The following is a 20,904-nucleotide window of genomic DNA, read 5'->3' as shown; positions in this document are numbered from 1 at the left end:
CCATTATATTAAAAAAAAGTAGTTATATCGTTATTTTTATTAATACTAATAGTCTAATAACATTAGTTTTTAATACTAATATTAGCAGAACATACATGAATTATGCGTACAAAATATTGAATTTTTTAAAAGTTTTATTCTTCAAATACAAAAAAAAAAGAAGAAAAAATACATATAGAAATTAAAAAGTAAAACTAATTTATCTAAGTGAGTCTCATTAAACTAATTTAAATGATTATTTTCATAAATATTTAAACAATTTGTTGGAGGAAAAAATTAAGAATGAGAAGAAAATTATCATTATTGTGCATCTCTTTATCATTATTTCTTATTGGATTAATATTGGTCTTGGATTTCCCACTTCTAACATTTATTGTCATTAGTTTTACTTTATGATAACTATAGGCCTAAATTAGCCCCCAAAAAAATATATATATAGTATTCTAATAGAGGCTAATTTTGGTTTTTTTTTTTCTAAAGTCAAAACTTTATAGTTACTGAAAGAAAATTATTGTTTTTGGAGAAAAAAAATTGAAATATTTAATGTTTTCAAGGAAAAAAATTGAAATATTTAATGTTTTCAAGGAAAAATATTGAAAAATTTAATGTTTTGAAGGAAAAAAATTGAAAATTTTTGGAAACATATTTGAAATATGAATTGTTTTGAATTAAACAAAAAAATTGAAAAATTAAGTTTTTTGAAAAACTCAAAAATCCATAGCTACTCGCAAAAAAATTTAATTTCTTGGAAAAAATTTCAAATATTAAATTTTTTTCTCTGCTGCATAATTTGCCCGAATGACGAACAACATTCTAGTAAACAGCCAAAATTTCGGACTATGGGGTTTCAGCCTCTACAAGTTACCTCCCCCCCCTGCAGACGCCCCAGCCTTAATTGGCAAAAATGTTGTATCTGCCATTTTAAGAAAGCTTTTAAAAAAATGAGATAACGCAAATTGCAAATCCACTCCTATGGACTTATGCATACAGGATTTTTGTGAGGTTGTAAAACATTGGCAGTTTTCCAATAATAAAGTTAATTAATAATAATGAGATGGGGCATTTCTCCGCGGTATTTATTTACCACTCTCTTCACTAAGGATATTGTAGTGAAAAAAGAATAAACAATATTTCATTTACTATGTCTACAGAACATATTCAGGGGCGATCGCAGGGGGTGACTGGAGGGGCTATAGCCTCCCCCCCCCCCAATTAAAGAATTTTTGTATTTTACTAGAAAATTTAATATTTGAAAAAAAAAAAATTTTTTTGTCAATAGCTATGAATTTTTTTTCCAAAAAGTTTAACATTTGAAATTTTGATCCATAAAATTTCATTTTTTGTCAATAGCAGTGGATATTTGAAATTGGTTCCAAAAAGTTAAATATTCGAAATTTTATTCCAAAAAATTTAATATTTCAAATTTTACTCCAAAAAGTTAATTTTTTGTTAACAGCTGTAGATGTTTGAAAAAAATTCCAAAAAATATTACATTTGAAATATAATTGTTGAAATTTTTTCCAAAAAAATTTAATTCTTGGATTTTTTTTTTTTAATTACAAAAACCAAGCCCCCCGTAAGAATAAAAATATATAATCCTGATGACACCCCTGATATTGGTAAGCTATAAAATAAAATATTGTTTTGCATAATAAACATAGTTTGTAGCAAAAGATTTATATAAAACTGTTTATTTGAATACAATGTTACTTTGATGAACATTCTCATAACAATCATTTTTTATTTTGTTTAAATGTCAGATAAGGCAGTTTTAATATTTAGAAGAGTATACATAAATGAATATCTAACAATATTTACAGACTGTAATAAAAGAGAGCGTTGATATTTCATATACATAGTTAGTCCTTTTTATATGATAAAAATTGTATGATAATAAATATTAATAAAACGGCACATGGAATTTAAAAAATGTTAATGAATTTTATCGAATAGAAAAAATTTAATATTTTCTCACTTAGGTCAAAAATATAATATAAATAAAAATATAGAACAAACAATCCTATGTTCCTAGTTCTACAAAATATGAATAGATGGCGTAACCCACCAATATAAAATAAGAAAAAATATAATATCAAGTAACGCTCACGCCACCTATATTTCATGAGAGGAAACTACGCTCCTGTACCTTTGAAATAGAGTCATCTAACGATCGAAGGGAAGAATTTAAAAAACAACTTACTTGCAATAGTAGAAACGTCCCTCAGGAGAGAGATGCACGGTCCATCCAGCTCCAAGACGATTCTGAACCGTATATCTTGATCTGGAGACGGCAGATAAGTATGGAGAGTGCTGTTTGAGCTCTTCATCATCATTATCAGACAGACTATGTTGGGAAAGAGGGACAGAAGTTGTGGTGGTGGTTGTGATGGATGAAGGGGCTTCAACACTTTTTTTGGGTTTTTGACTAGACGGGGTTTCAGGGACTTGGCGCTGTTGCCCAGAGTACCAAGGGTTTAAAAACATGGTTTTTATATATATTTATGATGTATTTACAAGAATAGAAGGATATAAAATATCTTTTTTTTATTATTAAATGAGTTCAGAGTTTTGAGTCCACTGTTGTTTTATCAAAATCGGAATGGCCTGAAAGAAAATAAGTTATAATACTTTTAGTTATGAGTAAAGCCATCAGGTATAATCCTACAATTAAACTAAAATTAAAAATATTCATAATTATGAAATAAATACCTACAAAAAAAAACCAAAAAGGCTTTAATTTGAGGAAATGGATAGTATTCAAGCAAATACTCAAGTTTTTTCTTTAAAAATGTAATTTTTATAAATTTAGGGCCGTTCAGCTACCTCTAAATATTTTTCAAAATTGTCTAAACTTTTATTAAATGTTTGTTGTACAATTAGGAACCATTTTTTAACCTAAGACATTTACTTTTGTAAAAAAATGATTTTTGTTGTCACTCCAATATACAATGTCAAATATTGTATCTGTCCTTTATGTGGGCATACAATTAATCCAACCTAACGTGTTTTTTTTTAACGTGTCCATGTACATAAAGTATACTAATTTATCTAGGAATGATCTGTGCGTGAAACTACGCACATTGAGCTCAAGACAATAATTTTTCCCGAGTGCGTTGATCATGAGCTACGTCGATACCACTTATTCTTCATAACAATTCGTTTATTTATTAATCATGCCCCTACGCGGACTGTGATTATGAGAAAGTGTAATAGATAATGTTATTATTGTTGTCGGTCAAAATAAATAAATTGATTTAGAAAAAATGCTCTATTTTTTTAAAATTCAAATTATGAAGAATTTTTTTTAAGTCAGTGCAATGCACTGCAGAAAAGCAAACATTAACTAAGAAGTTTCCAACGCATTTTAAGCTTTGAAACGGGTTCACACAACCTCGAGTTATAAGAGTTAAAGGGAGAGTTTCAATTTTTATGCAACACCCAATACAATACATAATATGTCAATCACATATATTATGTACAATTTGATGTTAAAAAAATTGAAAGGGTACTTTGAGTATTTGAAAAAAATAAAAATAAAATGGTATTTCATAAAATTATTAAACAAAAGTGTCAAAAGTAATTCTATTAATTATCCGAAAATATTACTTTCAAAATAAAAAATAAATGAGTAAGAGCAAATCGTGTTTGACATATTTTTCTAGTTTATTTTATTACTTTGTACATGAAATCATCAATAACATTATGGTGGGATTTTGTAGCAAAAAATGTAATATGTTCAAAACAAATGGTATTCATATTGAATCCTACGACTAGCAATTATAATTAGCAACTATTAAAATAGATATTGTTTTTTTTTTTTTTTTTATTAAAATTCTTTTTTTTTTATTTTGCATACGCAACTTGAATCTTCTACTTATATAGTGTCATAGAAAACTTATCAATAGACTCAGGATTTTTGAGCTATTCTTTTTGCCAAAATGACCAAAAAAACAGCACTAAAATTTTGAAATATGAGCACCCTGAATATACAAATTTTTATTTAAAGAAAATACAGTTTTATAAGGAAGATTTAAAGCAACTAGTATTTAATTTTGTATTTATCATAATTTATTCATAAAAGTAAAAGTTCTGAAAGGCCGTTCAAGGTCCACATTAGTAGTTGGATGCTGGCGAGATCTTCAGGAATCTTGTTCCATGGAGGCATCTAATCATCACTACAACTGAAAATTGCTGAACTTTACAATTTGGCGCAAAAGTATTTCTCCTTTCTTACAAGATTAAAGGGGGATTATTCAACTGTCAACTTTGGCCCAAATTTCACCTTCCTCTAATTGGATGTTGTCAAAAATCTGTCTCCTTTACATGTCCAATCATACAATAATAACCCTGATTGTATCTCCAAAAAGATAGCTAAAAGAAGGATGGTTCAAAAGTTGTTCTGTAATCTAACTTAAATCCAAATTTTATCTTTTTATTTCTTACCAGTTTGGAAAAATGAACAATTTTTACACAAATAAAGCAAAATGAGCTATTTCCCAATAATGTCAAAGTGAACATTTTTGGAGCGATTGAGCGATCGCTCACAATTCCCACGTCTACTCATTAATACGTAAATTTTATTAGAAAAGTAAAATATTAATCCAATTTCAAGATGGGCACATAGGGCGTTCCCGTTGTTTTCAAATTCTTCCCCCCCCCCTGATCAGTGTCCTGAACTTGGATTGGTCTAATTTGAGTTTTTTTTTTGTTTTTTTTCCAAAAACAACAAGGATTATGAATTTCAAAATATCAAATAATTCTTGTCATGCATTAACTTTTGGGGCGGAAAGTGATAGTTATGCTAATTGTTAGAATTTTTAAATTCACCCAGGTTTTTCTGCTTTTTTTTTTTTTTTTTTTTTGGGGGGGATTTGGCAACCTGCAAAGTGAATTTTCTTTCCATAACCTGCTATAATTATCATTTGATTCCTGAAAAGTGAACTTCCTTTTTTTATTACACATGTGTAATCTTATACGAAACCGATATTTTTATGTTTGTCCATAAAAGACGTAGAGGAACCCTGAGGATTTGTTGCCGTGTACTAATTGAAAGTCCTTGTTGGACTCCAAGTAGAATTGATGGTCGAAATCGGAGTAATTTTTGCCTATGACCTTGTTAATTTCCCAGTCACAGGTGCTTGAAGCTGTTCCAATGAAACGCCCTTCAAACTAGGATGCTCTACTCTCAAGCATTCTTCGAACTGTAAGGGTAAACATATTCATTTTTTTTTACTTATTTTTAATATGCCCAAAAAGCTAACGAGTTTCATCACTGATTATTGGGTTAATATCACAGATATTTATAGTACAATGAGGAGAAGACTTTTCCGTTGGTGTGTTAAAAAACTCTTTAATCGTTTTTTTTTTTTCTCGTTACGTGTTACTTTTATGTGACAAATATTTTCACTGTACTCCCGCCACTGCAAATTATTCAATAAATGACTTATAATGTGTGTTTCTTATTGAAAGACAGGCTGAGCTGGTATTATGAGTTAACTGATTCCTCTGTTCATTATTGATGCAGTTTCGAGAAGTAGACAAAAAAAGTTTCGCATACATATGTTGAAGAAAAAATTGTCAACAATGCTTTTGAGAGCAACAAAGGTCTCATGACAATAATAATACATCTTGATTACCAGAGCCAGATCCATAAAACCTGTCTCGCTTACGATCTTATAGATTGCTACAAAGACCGATAAACTTTTGTGTCCAAGTGAAACTGTATTGGAATTCCACTAACACAATTTCCAAATTATTTTTGCTTATCCATTTTAACAAATATATTTTAAGTTTGGTAAAATTTTGAATGTCAAGATTATTTATGATCAGTTTTATTTGTTCAAGCGCCTAAAATTGTGCAAATCTTGATTAATATTGGTTTTTCAGAGAGCTTCAAATTGACGTAAAATAGGCTAACTCGGTTATCTGGATCACTTTATTTCTAACGGGGTTTTTTTTCACTCTTGGAAAGTATTTGTAACTTTTAGTTTCTAAATCACGTTGGAGTTTACTATCAAACACAAATATAATATCAATACTTTTACTCTATCCTTGTACCTTAACATTTAATCCATTGAAATGCATTGATAGATCAGTAAAAATATCAGCCTATTCATAATCTAATACAGGAACATCATTATTATTTTTCATTTTTAGAAATAGCTATATTTTATTGAAGGATTCAACAAACTGTTCAACAAAAATTTTAATTTTGGAAAAAAATCCCAAAAACCAAGCTCCCCCCCCTCCCTCTCAAAAAAAAAAAAATAATAATCCTGCAAAAACCCTGAGATAAATACTTTCAAATGAATAAGTATCATCCAAAACTAAAATTCCTTTGATGGACCTTTCATGTAAGGAACTTATTCATTAATTTGAATCAATCCATCTAAATTATCATATTCAATGGATTTAACCTTCTTCTGGTGCAAGAGTCATTTATAAATACATCAAAAATTAATTATTTGACTTAAGACTCATATAATGTGAACTGCAATGGATATTTCGTTGGATACTTTGTAGATTAGTAATTTAAATAGTTGATTATTTGGGAAAATATATTCATTAATCTTAGATACAGCTCTATGCACATTAAATATATATTTAATTGTAGTATTTATATATTTTTTTTCTTTTGTTTTCCCTGAATACAGCAAAAATTGTTTTTATTTTTCTTCAGTTAAAATCTTATTAATTTATTTGTTCTTATGGTATAATTGAGCTTTCTTAATAAAAGTCACAAAATATGTATGCATGGATTTGATATTATTCATATAATCCGACATGGCTTACTTTGTTATAGGGAGAATGAGAGAGATAAAATACTTTCTTTGGCTTCCTGTTGATAAGTTTGAAAACATATTTTGATATATTTATTTTTGCATGGATTTAAATGATTATTTCTGCTAAAAGAAATTATATTTTTGGTTGTCATTAGTGATTTGTTACTATCATTCTTTGTAGTGATAGAATCGGGAATAAGAAAATCAGGTTCTTTTTCTGAAACCGGAATCATCATCTGGAAAATAAAGTATCTCATATCTAACACCATACCAACCATTTCTAAACGTGTATGATCATTTTACTGTTCCGGCTTACCCATTAGACTCGCTAGTTTCGCTGTAAAATCGGTTAACCAAATGGAGATTTAGTGTATTTATTGATTTCTCTTACAGTTTAAGATGAGTAAAAATATGATAAGATGTAAAATAGCCTTAAGACTGTTAGTATTCAATAATGTCTGAAATATATATTCGAATCCGCATCGAGATTTTTTTCAGCATCGTCCCATCACTAATTAGTAGTAATGCATAGTTTATTATTTTTTAAACTGCTGCATATTCATAGGAAATAACTTGATCTTATTGTATATAGTTGAAATAATGTTATAAATTCATATGAATTTCTATTGACCTGATGATGTAGAATCGCTTACAAGTCGGGAAGCCTGAAGCATCTTCTTAGGACTGGTCTGAAGCACAGCTTAAACTAAACTCAGAAAGCTTTGCTTTAAATGAAAGAAATTTTGACCTAATAAGAGACCAGATCTTAATATATTGGACTTTTCAACCACTATGCACTTGAAGTAAAAGGCCTTCTAAAGTATCACAATAGCTTTTCGAAGACATTAAGACATCATGTGCCGAAAATACAAGATTCTTTAAAATATAAATAAATTACAATTGCATAACCCAAAGAGACCAAATCCTGAATAAAGGGGTAGGTCTGTAATGAAAGAATCCAAATCCTTAAAGGAGATTAATTTTAAAAAATCCAAAAGCAATTATTTGCCTTATCCAATTAAAACTAATTCATTTAAACAAGTAAACATATAAAAAAAAAATTTTTACAAAAGCTAATCAAACATTTAATAAAAAATATGATGTTATTGAATTGAAATGAATTTTCTAAAATAAAATAAAAAACATAATTAAAAAGCCGAAAATATATTTATGTAATATGCGTAGATCTTATTATTGATTTTTAGTAGGGATGTACCGATACCAAAATTTTAGCCGGTTCCGATTCCTTATAATGTATAAAGGAATTTCATAAGCACATAATAAAATTGTTTACTTTTTTAATGCTTAACTTTTCATTAATTACAGATAGGAAAAAAATATACATAAACCATAATTTGATAATAAATTTTAATTTTTAAAAAGTAATTCTTCTCCGTACTCAGGAGTTAATTTATTTCCGATTGGCTCATATTACAAAGTTTGATGCCTTCCTTTATTAGATATTTAAAATAAGCCTTTTTGCCCTCGGCTCTGATCTAATTTTTAAGTGACTTACTGATAAAAATACTTGCAACACTGGCAATAGGGCATTTTCTATTATTGTATTGGTTTGGCCCACATTAGATCAAATGGTCTAGAACTGTTTCTAGTTCCTTACTAAAGTTTATATCCTTGTCCTAAAAATTGCAAAAACCTACATGTCTACATGTTTGTTACTAACATTATTACAACATATAACATTGTTAACATTATTTTTTTGCCTATTTTTGAAAATATAAAATTATTGATGTATTTATAAATCCATCTTTCGAGTCCACGTTTTGCGTCTCTGTCTGTAACTCAATAATAGCTTGTACGTAGTATCAAAGGAAGTTTACACCTCAGGAATTAAATAATAAAGATAGGAGATTAGGGAAAATATTCACTCTTCAGGTTGACAACTTCAACAAAAATGGGTTATCTAAAAATGGAAACGATTAGCATCATTGTGTATGATGCAAATACATTTCAAATTATGATGGAATTGTCATGTAATTTTAAAAAAGAAAGCTACAAATAAATTAAATGTAAAAAAAAACTTATTTTATTAAATTAAAAAGGCAAAGGATACTAATTGAATGTGCTATTTATCATTTAAAATATTCCCTTGACAAATAATAATTAAATTTGTTCAATTTAATATATATAAATGCATAAGTATAAGAATTTTAATTTTATTAATGTTAAACAAACGAAATAAAATAAATTTTCACGAAAAGGCAAGAAATTTTGTCTTTTCCATTATATCATTTCCATTTTAATCATCATTATTTTATGAAAAAATTATGAGTAAAATCCACTTACAACTAATGAGCTTTGCAAAACTCACAAAGTCTCCCTCCAACCCGACTTAGATATGCTTATATAGCCCATTTTAAGGTAAGCTAATACATTATTATTGTCATGGTAGAAAATTATATCTTAGAAAAAGAAAAAATGTGGTCTGTGAATATAAAAAGCAAAGGGTCATATTTTTTTCTTTATATGAGTTTGAAGTACATTTTTACTCTTCAACTAATCAATTGTCTTCCATTTATATTAAATAAATCATCTTGATTAATCCTTCAGAAGGGCTGCAAATTGCATTTAAATTTCACAAAAAATCATCACTACAATTAAAGAAAAATAATGTGATAGGTTTGAAATATTTCAAGGGTTCGCTTAGACAAGATTCAATGTATTCAATGGTCCATAAATTTTTAATTTTTATTTTCCAAAATATTTTCATTTTTTGGCTACCTTAGAAATTTGATGACATTTTTTATCCTTCTCTCAAGCCTGTATTCCAACTAAACCACTCAAGAGGTCTGCACTCCAACTGCAAGTCATCAGTTAAGTAGCCATGTATAAGACCAATGATATCCAACAGTTTTTCATTGGTTACCAAATGATTGATTTAAATAAATATATTTTGACATAATGTTACTTATTTTTAAAATGTTGATGGCTTCAAAATTAAGTTAACAAAGTATTACATCACAGACATGCAGCAATGACCCTTTTTAGTTCTGATTTGAGTTGTTGAGGTTCGTTATAGTACTATTCTATTTTATTTTTTAGTTAATGACCCTTTTATTAATCAAATCTACTATTTACATCTTGATGACTTAAAAATTAGAGCCCTTTTCAATGCCGTCTAGTCTCAGTTCTAAAAGTCTGACAATTTCTTGGCGCCATTTGAAAAGAAATGACAAAAAGCTACAGTTTGATATTTGTTTTGTTTTTGTGCGATCAAAAATGTTCAAGCAACAAGCAAAACGGCAGAGGGTGTGCGATCTCCTCCGTGCATTAATCGACGGGAGGACGCTGTTGTGAACAGGAGAAATGATTACTTCTTTGTTGAATCAAGAGCTCAGTTCAAGGGATCGTTCAGGACCAAACATTTAGCTCAAGTCATAGTCCTCGGCGTCGTGGGGTCTGACGGCAGCAAAATGCCTCCCTACTTCTTCAAAACCAACGAGAAAGTCAACATGGACATCAACTACAAGGTCCTCAGGTACCACGTCATGCCATGATTAAACAGCACGTTCCCCAGGGATAACTATGTGTTTATCTAAGACGGTACCCCAGAACGTACATCTAAGAAGGTGCAGCATCTCTGCAGGGAGAACATGGCTGCCTTCTGAACGGCACAATTCTGGCCTTCTCCCAAGACGAACAAGACTTGTCAAGGGAAATTTTGAATAAAAGTTCCTTAGCATATTTTTCGAAGTAAAAGCAATCAAAAACACACCTCCCTCTCAATCCAAGGATAAAAAATATTGAACCTTTTATATATTATGTTGGCACACCACAAATATATATAAGTACTTACCTATGGAATAGGTGTTTTATGATCCATTGGCTGATTCTTAAGTGAGGCGTATCCTATATAGAAATAAAAAAAGTAGAACTTTAGTGAGAGGAATAAAAACGCTTCATGATATTTATGATTGAAATTATAATATACGCATTAAGTATATTTATGTAACATCATAAAAATAAGTTGAGACATACTATTTGATGCTTTGTTTAATGAAAAGAAAAGTATTTTCAAGAAGTTTCCGTTGTGATTCATAGAAAAAGCATCTATTTAAATACAAATAATGGATTTTTATATAAACATAAACGTGATTATTCGCTTCCTCCCACATGAAATGAATTCACAGGAAGGATTACGTAAGGGTTCTGTTGGATTTGTGGAAATTGCTTTAGAGATTTAAGTTCATTATTAATAGTCGTCTTGTATTATTACTAATGTGTGATCGATCTATAAAAAAATTAGAATACTGCTCTCCTGTACTGATTAATTTTTTCAGTCCTAGGATCGGTCCCCATCGATCTTTTATAGTTTTATTTTGACGTTGTTACTAACTACGTCATGTCAGCTGTTGAAGTTTTGTACTTAACCTATAGTATTATTATATTTTCTAGCTATTCTATTCTGTTATTGGTTTTTATTTTCATCAATACCTGGTAGGTGTGAAGAAAAAAAAAGATAATGGGTTCTTAGGGCTGGTCCATGATGGAAAAGACCAGACCGATTATAAAAAAGAATCAGAGGTGATGAAAAATATAAAAATTATGAATGCAGACATAGGACTGATTCAAAACCAATAATACTTATTTAATATCATTAGAAGTGGTATTTGAAAGGTAGGACACGGCGTTATCTCACCATTACAAAAATGGATACTACATTTTGTTGGGTTCTAGTACAATTGGTACAAAAAAACCTTTTTACTGACGGACAATTTGGGACATTTGGTCAATAAATGATATTCAACATGTAAATTGATATACTGTATTTTTCTTTTTTTTCTTTTTCTCTAATCTGAGTTTGAAACGTAGTTTATTTGAATTTGAACTAGATCGAGTTAATTTGTGAAACATTACAATGTTAAGAGAGAAAATATCTCCTAACGACACGATGTAAGGACACAAAAGGCCACTACAAATATACACGTGAGCGTATGTATGTATTTGTAATGCGCTAAGAATTGTGGATGGATATTTTTAGTTTTTTTATACAGAGCAAATATTTACTCAAATATTTTGTATGTATATTCAACATACTCTAGGGTTTTTGCTTTTATCTTCGGTTTGAGTGAGTACCATACTAATAAACAAAGAAATAATAAAAATACGCGTCTACCTCTACTTTGTTTTTGTATTGTTTTTTTAAATATTAATACATAGGCAAATAAGACTGTTTTCTTTTTAGATTTTTCTCCTTAGAATATAAAGCTCCAAATTATTTCTTTTTTTCTTTTCTTTTCCATCTTCAATTAAGGAAGATGATGTAAATATTCGTCATTGTATGTAGAGTGAACACAATACATATGGAAACTTGATTTTACAAACTGATTTTGAATCAATAATATTTATGATTTTCTCGCACAAACACGCTATCTGAATGATAGCCGATGAAAAATTAAAAATAATTTATTTATACTTTGTTCCTGTTAAAATTCTAGACTAAAACGATCTACTATAAACTATAAATACATATATATTAGGTAAATTTGTATTGTAAAACATCCTTGTATACAATATTTTTTTGGCTGTTTCTGTCCATTTGATGTAAATATATTCAAACTTGCACCCCCTTTTGACAGTCTTGAAAATCCAACATATAATTGATAATGTGAAAATTCTGATTTTGGTAAATATAAGTCTCCCTTTCTCCGTTTGTACAATAATTCGTTTTTTGGGTTTTTAATTTTTTGGTATATTTTCGAATTGATAACTCATACATTTAAAAAAAATTTGGTGTACGGGGAATCGATCTTGTTTTATGAAAAAAATCAACTTTTAGTGAAAAATCAAACTTGCCTTACAGAGCCCAGGAATCTGCTCGGATCAAAATAAAACATACGCATACATACGTAACTCAACATTCTAAACAACTTTTATTGCATGTCTTAAGTCTTTCTCCGTTTTTTTTTTTTTTTTTTAAATGAATATGCGTTTTAGCACCTCACATATATATTATTTTAATACTATGTACGATGCGCTTCATATCAAAAAAAAAAAAAAAAAGCTTATATGTAGGGATGTAAAAATTGTCGAAATCCTCGTGAGTATATATTAAAAAAAAAAGTTTAGGTCTGTTTTTATAGTGTTCTTACTACTTATTTCTTCCTTTTTTCAGAATTCAAATGTTTTACCGAACAAGAAGCAGAATAATAATTTAGATAAGTCTCTCCGTTGGCAGATAGCTCGACTATCAGAGCTCTCCAACATATATTTTTCTTTTTGATTCACACTCACGTGGATTTAGACATAAGATAAGGTTTCATTATAAGAGCTAATTATAATGCAATCTATACACGTTCAGAACACTGATTTGAGCCAAAAAAAATCGAACCATCGACAGATGAAAACAAAATACACTGTATTTTGTGTGTTACAGAGGTGAGCCCGTGATGTATGTATGCACATTAGGAGCTCAGTGTAGCAAAGTAACACAGGAAGTAAAGTTATGTAATATGTGTAATCTCTAGCTGCATGTATTGCATATACATAAATGCGTAAAAAGGCGTATTCTTTTGAACTTGTATTTGAAGGATATATTTATTATATATATTTTTTTTTTTTCCATATTTATATTAATATTTTTTGTTTAAGTGATAATAAAAGCTATACATAGTATATGTTTAGAATGATAATTATTATTTAAGTGTATCGATGCGTAGCAAAAAAAATACATTCATTAAAGAATCCATTCTTTGACAAGTGGGTTGAAGGGCATTTCTGGCATGAAGTTGCTAATTTTTCATCTAATCTGTCAAGTTCATCATCAGTGTCAATGAAAAAAACCTCTGTAATAACTAATTAATTCTTAATGCCCTTATAATCAATATGAAGTATAAGTAACGGACTTTTAAGATGACTAACGGTAGGGCGCAGCATTGTACAGGGTCTTGCCGATAAATCGGGACTGACTTTAACAGCATCCAAATCAATAAAAAGAGCATGTGTATATCATTTTAATGTAACATTTGAGAGGTTATGTTATTAGCTTTTGATTGAGTCTGTTTTGAATGTGATCAGACAATACACAGCGATGGAGCAGGGAAGAAGGTCAACAATTGCCGAACTCACTGACGCGGAGAATGCCCCTCTTGCTATAATGAAGGGGACTAGCTATCCAAAGTATACTGTTTACCCGATGTAGAAGGGCTGTAAGGAGGAAGGTAAGGTCTAGAGGAAAGATCACAGTCCTGGAAGTAATCGAAAGAGGACCACGATGTTCGTGACAGGACTGAAGAAGTCAGTGGAGGTATGTCCTAGGACTTAAATGTCAACCATGTGAGCATCTTTACCATTTCCAGGACCATCGATATTGATTTAGTGATGAATTTCTACGACTTTACTCCTGTACGCACGGCCAAGAAGACTCAAGACCTTCTTAAAAGCAATAAAATCCCGTTTTGGAACCACAAAACCTGGACCCCAGCTCTTCTGATATGAACCCCTTGGACTTCTACTTTTAAGGGAAGTTAGAAAGACCACATCAAGCTCTGAAGATCTCTATTACCAAGAACTGGGACGCTATTAATCCCGCGGAAGTTGTCAAGGTGTGCTAGGCCTTCATGGCAAGAATCGAGAGAAGGGTTACCAAAAATGGAGACCACGTTGAATAACATTACTGTCAATAAAATAAAGAATAAATTGAATCTTGACACTTTTTTTCTACTTGCAACCTTTATTGACCTAGAAGGACTATGTACAAAGTTGTAGTTTAAAATTTAATAAAGTAACAGGAAATTTAAAAACCCCATTAATTTTTTATATTACTTGAAAAAAATCAAATATTAAATTTTCTTGTAAAAATAAAAAATATCAGGGCTTAATTGGGGGCTAGTCCCCCCCTCAAAAAAAAAAAAAAATCTAAGGAATTGTTTATACTTTTTATACTTGCAAGTAATTTTTGAAGGGAAAAAATAACCAAATTCATTATCCTTTATTTTTTTTTTTGGAAAAAATTCAACTCACTGAATACGAGTTCAAATTTTTGAATTTTCTGTCTTTAGCGTTGTTTCTGTTATGATATCAAAAATTTAATACAAAATAGCTTTTTTTCTTTCTAAAACCTACCTTTTTTTTTTTTTTTTAAAACAAGGCTTTTCAAACTGTTTTACAAAAATTGAAATATCTTTTTTTCCAAAAGTGGAGAAACCAAGGGGTGCCCCCTAAAAAAAATATTTATGTAGATATCAAACGACCTGAATATAAAAATAAATATTTTTATTACTTTGTTTTAAAGACACACATGTTTAAAAGCTATCAAACAGAAGGAAGATTTTAACTTACTTTGAAGGGTTGGATGGATAGTGGTAATTTGAAAAATTACATCTTTTTGAAACTTTTGAGGGGCTTGCCACAGAGTCTGCGGATCCCTTTGCTATCAAATCTACCTGCATAATGTTTACATCTACCAATAAATTAATAACTTATAATTAAAGAACAATTTAACAATTATATACAATCAATATTAGTTTTAATTTTTGACTATTACTTTTTTTATATTGTTTTAATAAGAATGTGCAAGAAGGGATTGGCATTATTTATTTATTATTTGATTGATTTTGATGATGTAAAATGAGCTTTATTACAGGGGCGTTCGTAGAATTATATTTCAGGGAGGGCATTGTTTTAGAACTTTTGAAAAAAATTTCAAAAGTTTACATTCTTTGGAAAAAGTTTATCATTAAATTTTACTGAAATCAAATTTGAAAAAGTAAATCTTTAGGAACCAAATTCAAAATTTAAGTTTCAAATACTGACGGAAAATTAATTTTTCAGAAAATATTTCAAAAATCCACAGCTATTTACAAAAAATTAACAAACAATAATTTTCGTTTTAATTTTTTGAAAAAATCCTTAACTCGGACTCAAAATATTCTATTATACACTATAATGAAAGTCTACCAATACGAGTACAATGTATAGTAAAATCAAAGAGATTTAATCAAAAATGAATTCTCATATCACAAATTAACACTAATTTGCGATTCATAATATGATGAAATACAAGGAAATTTTTTTTTAAATAGTCAAAAGGTTTTTCCATTGGATGAGTCATTTTTAAGACGGTTCCACCTTTTTGTATTTCTCTGGTCCAAAGGTACTTATAAAATATAAATTAAACATTGTTGTACAATATTTGTGTCTTTCATCTTTTCCAAAAATACGATATGCAATCAGTATGCAGTATCAGCTGTCTTTAATATGATTTAAGTGTTGTGAAAGAGAATAACTTACTACTTTAAACTTTTACATTTAAAATATAATTTTGGAAGTAAAACAGTTTGTTTCTTTTCTAATAGCTAAACTTTGTTTTTTGTTTTTTTCTTTTCAATGAACCCGTCCTTGGTGATAAATCTTAGTCACTTCTCATATAATTAGGTTTAATTAATTTCTACAAGACAAGACTTATAATCCCACATTTAAATCTACTGCTTCAATGATAAGATTACACATTAAAAGGATAATGGATACATGTTGATCAAAAGGAAAGGTAGAAAGGGGCTTATTAAAGATTTTGTTGGGTTAATGAATTAATTTAATTAGTTTATTGAGTGAACGTAATTTGATTTAAGTACTTTACTTAAAATATTTAACTGGTTCAAAAATATAAATTAGAAATCACTTTATACGTGTACAAATTGCTATTTTGTAGAAATGATAACTTATAGATGCAAATTTTATAAGTTGTAACCAAAACTGAATTGAAAAATTTTAAGCGATGAATTTAGAGTAGTATTTGTGTTGAATATAATGAAAAAGGCAAGTATTACATAGAGATTTGATATATTTATGGTGTATTTTTTGACTACTTTTGATATAAATTACTCCCACATATATATGTAAGAAGTAGCGGTTGATAAAAAGGAAATGTTAGCACCAATTAATAGTTGATAGTGATAAAAATGACCGACGTTCTAATTTAATAAGTCATTTTCTCAAGAATTGTAACATGTACAATCTATTTGTACAAGTTACAATCCGTACAAAATGCCAAATTGAAAACAACATACGAGGCGGTCCCAGAAGTACCTGACCAAAGATAGATAACTTTTTTTGTATACTTGCACACAACGTTCTTATGTACTAATTTTTGGATAATATATTTTGTACATGGGCATCCGCAGGGAGTGAATGGAGGTGCTATAGCCCCCCTTCCAAAAAAAATAAGGAATTTTTGCTTTTTTATAGAAGTTTTGATATTTGAAATTTAATTTTTCAAAAAAAAAAATTCCAAAATTATTTATCCACAGCTGGATGCTGAACTTTTTTTTTCCGAAAAATATAATATTTGAAATTTAATTTTTCAATTCTTTTTTGAACGACTGGATTTTTGAAATTTTTTTGAGAATAACTATGGCTATTTGAAATTTTTTGTCGAAAAAATTTAATTTTTCTAATTTTTTTCCCAAAAAACTTAATTTTTTCACATTTTTAAAAACAAAGACCCCTCCCCCCCACCAATATAATCCTGTGGACGCTTTTGATGTACGAATCTTATGAAATACATACAATATCTGCTAGCAGACGCACTTTCAGTCGAAGATCCATCAGTGCCGCTGTGTGGATTTTCTTCATTATTTCTGTTATTACCCCCTCATTTGAAGGACCCCTAAGATACTTGTCTTGGCAGCTCGTACAACCTCGTTTAAACTCAGCTAGCCCGAAATTTTACTTTTGTAAACAAAAGATCAAACTTACTTAGAATAGAATCCAGTTCAGCCTTTTTATTTGTTAACCTTTATAATTAAAGTATTTCATCACATAACGATTACCCATTTTCACAAATTAACTGACAACGTTCAGTATTGACAGTTTCAAAGAAATACAAAAACTACGTGTCGCCTTCAAAACAAACAAAACCCACCATCAGGCCGAATACTTTTGGGACCGCTCTCGTATAGGTATATATATACCTATATAAATGAATCAAGATATTGCGGCTGTGAAATTGTGTATTGAAGACAAATTGGTGAAGAGGCTCTGTATCAAGGGCAGAAGATTTATAATTCCATCAAATTTGCTATGTAGGTAGGTGACAAATATGGATACGTCATTCCATTTTATATTTCTTGCTCTTCAATAAATGATATATTTACATGTTTTCGTTATCAACAATTAAATTATGAATGAATTGAACATAAGTACGTAGGTATAGGTATATTTATTTTCAAATATCATCATTCTCTGCGATTGTCTGTCCATGATGATGAGAAATGTGCCTAAGCAATAAGTAACAATAATATTTAAAGAAATGCCTACTACCTATAGCATAAAAACTAAAGAAGACGCGATATATATATTTTGATATAAAAGGAAGGTAATAATTATGACGTGTCGCTTATTCATTAACAGTTATGTGAATTTCATTGTCTGTTTAAGAAAAGACAAAATATACACATAAAATATGAAGATATTTTAATTATATACATATAAGTATATACCATTACTAGGAAAACGAATGTTTCAAAAAAGTAGATTTCATTTGTATTAAATGGAGAATAAGTTATTAGGTGGCCCTAAAAATGATCTCATAAACACTAACCAAGAATCAATGGGGAAAATATGTGGTCCAGTCCGGTCTTATCCGTCCTTGGAATGTCAATGGTTTATTCATCCGAATAAAACATATTCAGAATATTGACCATGTTTTCATTAAAATGCAATAAATAAAACGAATATATCTTATTTTTACAATGTTATATACCGAGTGGTCCATTAAAATCTGAACACTTTTAATTTTAAACTTCCACAAGATATAATTAAATTGAATTTCAACAAAATTAATACCATAAATAGATGTATATCTGAGCTCTTTTAATCATTAATGTAGCCGCCCTTAGCAACAATGATGGCTTCCAGCGGAAGGCCTGGCACCCACTGCAGATGTAGTCCTCCGTCATAGCGTACCAGTACTGGCTGACAGTGGTTTTTTAGGCCTAGGTGTTTACTGAAAGTTTTCCTCTCGACATGCGCCTAAAAGCTGTAATCGAAAAGGTTGACATCAGGGCTGTAGGGGCCCAAAATTGTCAAAAAAGAGTACAAAAGACTTATTCCAAAAAAGTCTTGCAACAGAGGAAATGGATTTCTTTCATTGTGTATGCCTCTCCACCCTCAAAAGGCTCTTTCCATTCACTTTTTTATAGATCTCTGGACAGTCTGATGTGAAATCCCGAGATTTCTTCCGTAGGCACTAATGCAATGGAGGGGATTGACCAAGTCTGTTTTCTTTAACTCCCCTAGGTCCAGTTTGTCAAGGTCAGAAGTTTTTCTTTTCTTTTTCATAACAGGTAAAGTAAAGTGTATATGTTGTTACTCAATTCCAATTTAAACAACACTTCTATGGATTTTTGATTATGTTGGAGACAAAAGAATCCTTCGAAAAATGTGTACTTGACTTATTACAGAGTTTGAATTGATTATAAGTTTTACCAACCAAATAGTTGAAATATCAATTCTGATCCAACCATGACCCTGAGTGCCTGAGTCGAGCCAATTTTTTTTTTTTTTTTTGACAAATTTCAAAATATTTGTAGTAAAAGACAATGGTTCTTATGTGACTTTTTATTAATTTAGCATAAAATGAAATTATGTCGTCAGATTTTAGATATTGAACAACAATTTTTTTTATTAATAAAAATAAATGTAATGGGGATTTTTTTGTCAAATTTCGAAATACATGGCAAAGGAAAAAAATATCCTATTCTTTCTTATTTGACAATAAAAATTGGCATTTACAATTATTTTTTTACAACACAAATTGATTTTTTGAAAGATGCATCAGTTTTTTCAAGGGTTTCCTACACCTTCAGACAAAAAACCCTAGTAAAATAATACAAAATAATCGTAAGAGAATTTTTAAAAAAAAAACCAGTTATCTATGATAAAAATATAAGATATTGAAAGCCGTGACAAAAAAAAGCAAAGAATATTTTATTACAGAGACTCATTAGGTAAAAGACATTAAGAAAAAAAAACCTACTTTTTACAATAGATGTAAGTATAAAAGAAAGCTCTCTTTGAAGTACACTTTAAAGATAGATAAAGAATGTTCGGGGGCATTGAAACCAAGAAATAAATAAATATATATAAAAGGTTTAATATAATCAAAAAGAAAGAATAGCCATTAACCTCTCTGATTGAATTAAATTGATGTTGAGGAAAACAAAGTTTTTCCCAAATACATACAATACGAGTACATATGTAAAATAAAGTAGATCAATTTCTTTAAATCTTTATTTATTATTGTGACAGTCATGTCTACTATAATATAATATTAGTTGTAGTTGTGTGTTATTCCACTAATAAAAACGCATAGCCAGGGTATATATTTCAACAACAGAGACAGATACATACTTTAGACATAAAATAAAAGCTCTTCAGAATTCGGAATTACGTACGTAAAAACCATGTTTAATTCTGATCAGACCAGATTCCTGGGCTCTGGAGGGCTAGTTTATGTTTTTCCCAATAAGTTGATTTTTTTTATTAAAAAAAATCGATTCCTCGTGTCTCAAAGTTTTTTTAAGGTACGGGTTGTAGAATCAAAAATGCACACAAAAAATTAAAACTCCCAAAAAGAAGGAATTGTTGCACTAACGGAAAAAGGGAAAATGTATATTGAATACGAATTAAGAAAGGGGAAGAAACAGATTAGCGAGTTAGTCTATGTTGTTTATATACAAGTTTTACTAAATGCTGGAGTTATTAAAAGTATTAATAAAATAATTCGAAATCAAATATATAATACAGATTACAGGTACGTCCTGTTGTATTATAGTACTAATCATATTTATGCATAATATAGCTATCAATTCTTTCCTTGAATACGTAAACAAAAATGAATGACCATTTGAGAACCAGAGTCCTTTAAGTTTCTTTTTTGATTTATAAAAAGATAAAAAGTTTGACAAAGTAGTTTTATATTTATTCGATGACTTGGATTATATAATAGGCTCGGACGTGGGCCTCTTTACTCTACGCACTACTAAATAAACTACTTTATATTACCTATGTATGTATGTATGTGAAAGTATGTAGGAGTTGTTTGTCCAATTGTTTATAAGGAGACTTCTTTAAAATATCAAGGTGTAATTTGGGTTAAAAGTGG

The 20,904-nt window shown here is 29.3% G+C and overlaps 1 protein-coding gene across 5 annotated transcripts in view; it reads right to left on the bottom strand.

Moving 5' to 3' along the window:
• The window catches only part of LOC121118926 (uncharacterized), a 363,098-nt gene that overhangs the window by 285,030 nt on the left and 57,164 nt on the right, over positions 1 to 20,904 (bottom strand). For all 5 annotated transcript variants that reach the window (XM_071888266.1, XM_071888269.1, XM_071888267.1 and 2 more), the window contains exons 2-3: positions 10,597 to 10,649; positions 2,201 to 2,604 (exon numbers count right to left, since the gene is read on the bottom strand). In XM_071888266.1, the coding sequence (XP_071744367.1) occupies positions 2,201 to 2,484 (284 nt within the window). In that variant the 5' untranslated portion in view covers positions 2,485 to 2,604; positions 10,597 to 10,649. The remainder of the gene's footprint in view (positions 1 to 2,200; positions 2,605 to 10,596; positions 10,650 to 20,904) is intronic.

This window comes from Lepeophtheirus salmonis, chromosome 5 (genome assembly GCF_016086655.4).
Source record: "Lepeophtheirus salmonis chromosome 5, UVic_Lsal_1.4, whole genome shotgun sequence".
Classification (NCBI taxonomy): domain Eukaryota; kingdom Metazoa; phylum Arthropoda; class Copepoda; order Siphonostomatoida; family Caligidae; genus Lepeophtheirus; species Lepeophtheirus salmonis.
Note: the sequence above shows the minus strand (reverse complement) of the source record. Positions and strands in the feature narration are given on the sequence as shown.